This window comes from Brassica napus, chromosome A6, assembly GCF_020379485.1.
Source record: "Brassica napus cultivar Da-Ae chromosome A6, Da-Ae, whole genome shotgun sequence".
NCBI classification, from domain to species: Eukaryota; Viridiplantae; Streptophyta; class Magnoliopsida; order Brassicales; family Brassicaceae; genus Brassica; species Brassica napus.
In genome coordinates this window covers 21,673,011-21,676,936 of record NC_063439.1, presented here as the reverse complement: position 1 = coordinate 21,676,936, position 3,926 = coordinate 21,673,011, and the positions used below count along the sequence as shown (strand labels likewise).

Sequence of the window (3,926 nt, the reverse complement as noted above, 5' to 3'; positions counted from 1 at the left end):
TATTACGTGTGATTACATTTACAAAGCAATTAGGTGGATGCCTGCGGTTTCGCGGATTTAAATGTTTTGTAACAATATATTTATTATAATTTTTCAAATTAAAATATATTTTTATCAATATGTGTTTTTGTTAAATATTTATTCTAAGAAGAATTGTTTTAAAAAGGATAAATATGACTATTTTAAATATTTTTTGATATTTTGTATTGATAATTGTACTAAAATTAGTTATGTATAATATTCATGATTCAGTTTTTAATAAAACTACTTAAGTTTTAAAGGTATATAATACTAAAAATTTTGAAATTTTTTATATAGTTTAGAAATACTTGATTGCTAAAAATGATTTTATGAAGCATTATATATATTGTATAAATAACATATTTAATTACCATATATTATTTTGTGCAATATATTTAGGTTTTGGATACTGATAAAATTATTTCTAGAACTAATTTTCATACTCATAAAATAAATAAAAATTGAAAACCCATTAAAAAATCAAATTATAATATTTTTTCTCATATTCTATATATGATCGACACCTAAGAAAAAAATCAATTAAGTGATTTATCATTTAATATAAAATTAAATTTAAAAATATATTTTATAAATTAATTTATAAGCTTGTATAAATAAATTAAAACCTCTTATCATATTTTAAAACATATGATAAGCCAAGATAATTAATTTTATAAATGCATTTATGTTTTTATAGATGATTTATAAAGCATGTATGAATTTTATTAGATATTAATAGTTATTATAATACTTTATATGCAAATATAAGGCTTTATATAAGAATATAAAATCATTATATCGATTTAATAAATAAATTTGTTTACTATTTTTATGTAGTTTATAAATATATAAAAATTGATCAAACATTATTACTCTTTGTATAGTTTCAACAATTAGTTACCATAAATAATTATTTGTAATATTATGTAGATTGTTTGGCAAGTGATATTAACTGTTTATAGACTTATTTTTTCTTTTAAATCTAATTAAAATAAATAAAAATAAATCGAAATTAAAAATTATCGACAATCAATTTATACCAGTTCTTAAAGATTTCATAAATGATCGACACATAACCAAAAATCTCTTAAATAACTTCTCAATTAATATATAGTAGGATATATAGCTTTGATTTTAAGCTCTTATAAATGACTTACAAACTCTTATAATAATTTAAAATATACAATAAGCCAAGATAAATAATTTGATAAATGTTTTTATAGATGATTTATAAAGCATATAATATGAACTTTAAAAGATGTTAATAGTTATTATGATAACTTATATAAAATATAATACTTTTATATAAGAATATAAAATCATAATGTTGATTTATATAAATGGTTTGTCGTTTATTATTTTATGTATTTTTTAAATTTAAAATTATCAATTTATTTCACTTTCTATAATTTCAACAATTAGTTACCATAAATCATTTTTGTAATATTATGTAATTATTTGGCAAGTGATATTAATTGGTTGTAGACTTTTTTTAGATCTAATTAAAATAAATAAAAATAAAATATCATCGATCAATCAAATTCTAATAATTTTGTAAGAGTTCACCAATGATTACCACGTAAGCAAAAATCACTAAAGTGACTTATCAATTAATATATAGAAGGATAATCGGAAATGATAAAGAACACCCACTTTATATGTCTATAAAACATACCAACATCTGTTCACAGCCCTCTTAAAAAAATGGTAAAACAAAACCTTTTCACAAAAAAAGTAAACCGAAAAAAGTCGAATAAGTTGTTTGTAAAAAAAGTTATAATTAAAACATAACTGAATGTGAGAATAAATATATATATAAGGTACAAGGGTGAAGGGGGTGTGTCTATATATGTTCGATGATTAGTTCTCTGCCATGTGCTATGGAATCAACCTCTTATGCTTTATGTTCTGTTAATTCCTACCTTATACTATAACCTTCATTATTCATCAATAATTCGAATTCTTCCTTCGTCTTTTTATATTTTAGTCTTTCATATAAATACTCCCTCTTGCCCTACTCATCCTTCAAAACATCCCTCTCTCTTCTTCGTTTCAATTTCATCTTCCAATATCCAGTGATTGTAGAAATGGGAGAAGAAGTTAAACAAGTAAGATTCAACAATATTTTAATTTGCAACAAAAACCTTTTATTATTAATTGGTAACTGATGTTTTCATTATTAGGAGGAAAAGGAGGCAGTCTCTGCTCCAGAGGCCGTCCCAGAGCCCGCCTCCGCTGAGGATAAGAAGAAAGATGTGGGGGAGGAGAAGCAAGCGGCGACCGAGGAGGAAAACCCAACTGTGGAGGAGGAGCCGCAGCCGCCACCACCGCCTCCACCATTCATACTCTACGTCGACTTGCATTGTGTAGGATGTGCTAAGAAGATCCAAAGATCTATACTAAAAATTAGAGGTATAAATATATTAATAGAGGGAGAAATAGATTCAGCTAAAGAATAATTGTAACCAAAATAAGATTTGAAACTCGGCATCTATACTTTTTAAAGTACCTATATATCTTATATGAATAATTACTTTATTTGTGTAAAAATGCATAGGTGTGGAAGAAGTAGTGATGGACATGAATGAGAACCAAGTGACGGTGAAAGGAGTGTTGGATCCCCAAGCAGTGTGCAACAAAATCAAGAAGAAGACTAAAAGAATGGCCAAAGTCCTCTCGCCGCTTCCGGCGGCCGAGGGAGAACAGCTGCCACCGGTCATAACCTCTCAAGTCTCCGGCCTCACCACCGTCGAGCTCAGCGTCAACATGCACTGTCAAGCTTGTGCTGACCAGCTAAAGAAGAAAATTCTTAAAATGAGAGGTACGTGTGCATTTACGTATACTGGATCTAGTCAAAACAAACATACTCCTGTTTAATGAAAAAATATTAAAATTCTGTAGGACGGGTACTTTGATTTTTTTTAAGCTTGGTTATATGGATCAATATATTTTTATACTTATAATTGTTTTCAATGAATGGCAATAACATACAAAAATGTATTTTAATATTCGCTTCCCCACTGTTTTCAAGATATATATATATATATATATATATATGTTTTCGTATATCACAATACTATTTCAATTTGTAGTCTTTCTTGATTTTCATGTCCCTGCGTCAACTTAAAATTCAGTTTGTATGGAAATCCATACGTGGGTAGCACGGTTCCTTCTGTATACTTTGGTAAATTGGTGTAACTTAATTCATTTAAACTGATTAATATTCTTGCTTTTAGGGGTCCAAACAACTGTAACGGAGCACACCAACGGAAAAGTAATAGTGACTGGGACGATGGACGAAGAGAAACTTGTGGACTACGTCTACCGTCGGACCAAAAAGCAGGCCCGAATCGTACCCCAACCCGACCCGGAACCTGAAAAACCTGAGGTGGAGGAAGAAAAGAAGGAGGAGAGCGGTGAAGGCGGTGAGGAACCCGCAGAAACAGGAGAGGAGAAGGAGGCGGGAGATGAAAAGGAAGAGGACGGTGACGGAGAAGAGATGGAGGCTTCGGAAGAGATGCGTGTGTGGGAAGAAGAAGGGATGAAGAGGATGATGTATTATTATCAGCCTTCATACGTCATAGAAAGGGTTCCTCCGCCGCAGCTTTTCAGCGACGAGAACCCTAACGCTTGTTGCATTTCTTAACTTGGTTTCTTATGATCCACGGAATTGATATATATATATATATTTAGGGGAATTGATTACGTAAAAAGAATAAATAAAATAGGTAACGATGCAAAATGTAAACTATTTATATATTATTTAATTTTGTATAAATGGTGGTTGGTATCTTTATTTATCGATGGATACTTTTTAGTTTTTACACTTGGTATGTACGTAATGGCAACTGAAAAAACGATCGATACGGAATCTATTCAATTCATGAAAGTATACGTGGATGTGC

The 3,926-nt window shown here is 29.3% G+C and overlaps 1 protein-coding gene across 1 annotated transcript; it reads left to right on the top strand.

The window, feature by feature from the left end:
* The first annotated feature begins 1,845 nt into the window (after window positions 1-1,845).
* LOC111199025 (heavy metal-associated isoprenylated plant protein 9) lies at window positions 1,846-3,684 on the top strand. The gene is made up of 4 exons (XM_048735108.1): window positions 1,846-2,129; window positions 2,205-2,433; window positions 2,579-2,842; window positions 3,258-3,684. The coding sequence occupies exons 1-4, from the start codon at window positions 2,109-2,111 to the stop codon at window positions 3,665-3,667; spliced, it is 924 nt and encodes a 307-aa protein (XP_048591065.1). The 5' UTR covers window positions 1,846-2,108; the 3' UTR covers window positions 3,668-3,684.
* The last annotated feature ends 242 nt before the right edge of the window (window positions 3,685-3,926 follow it).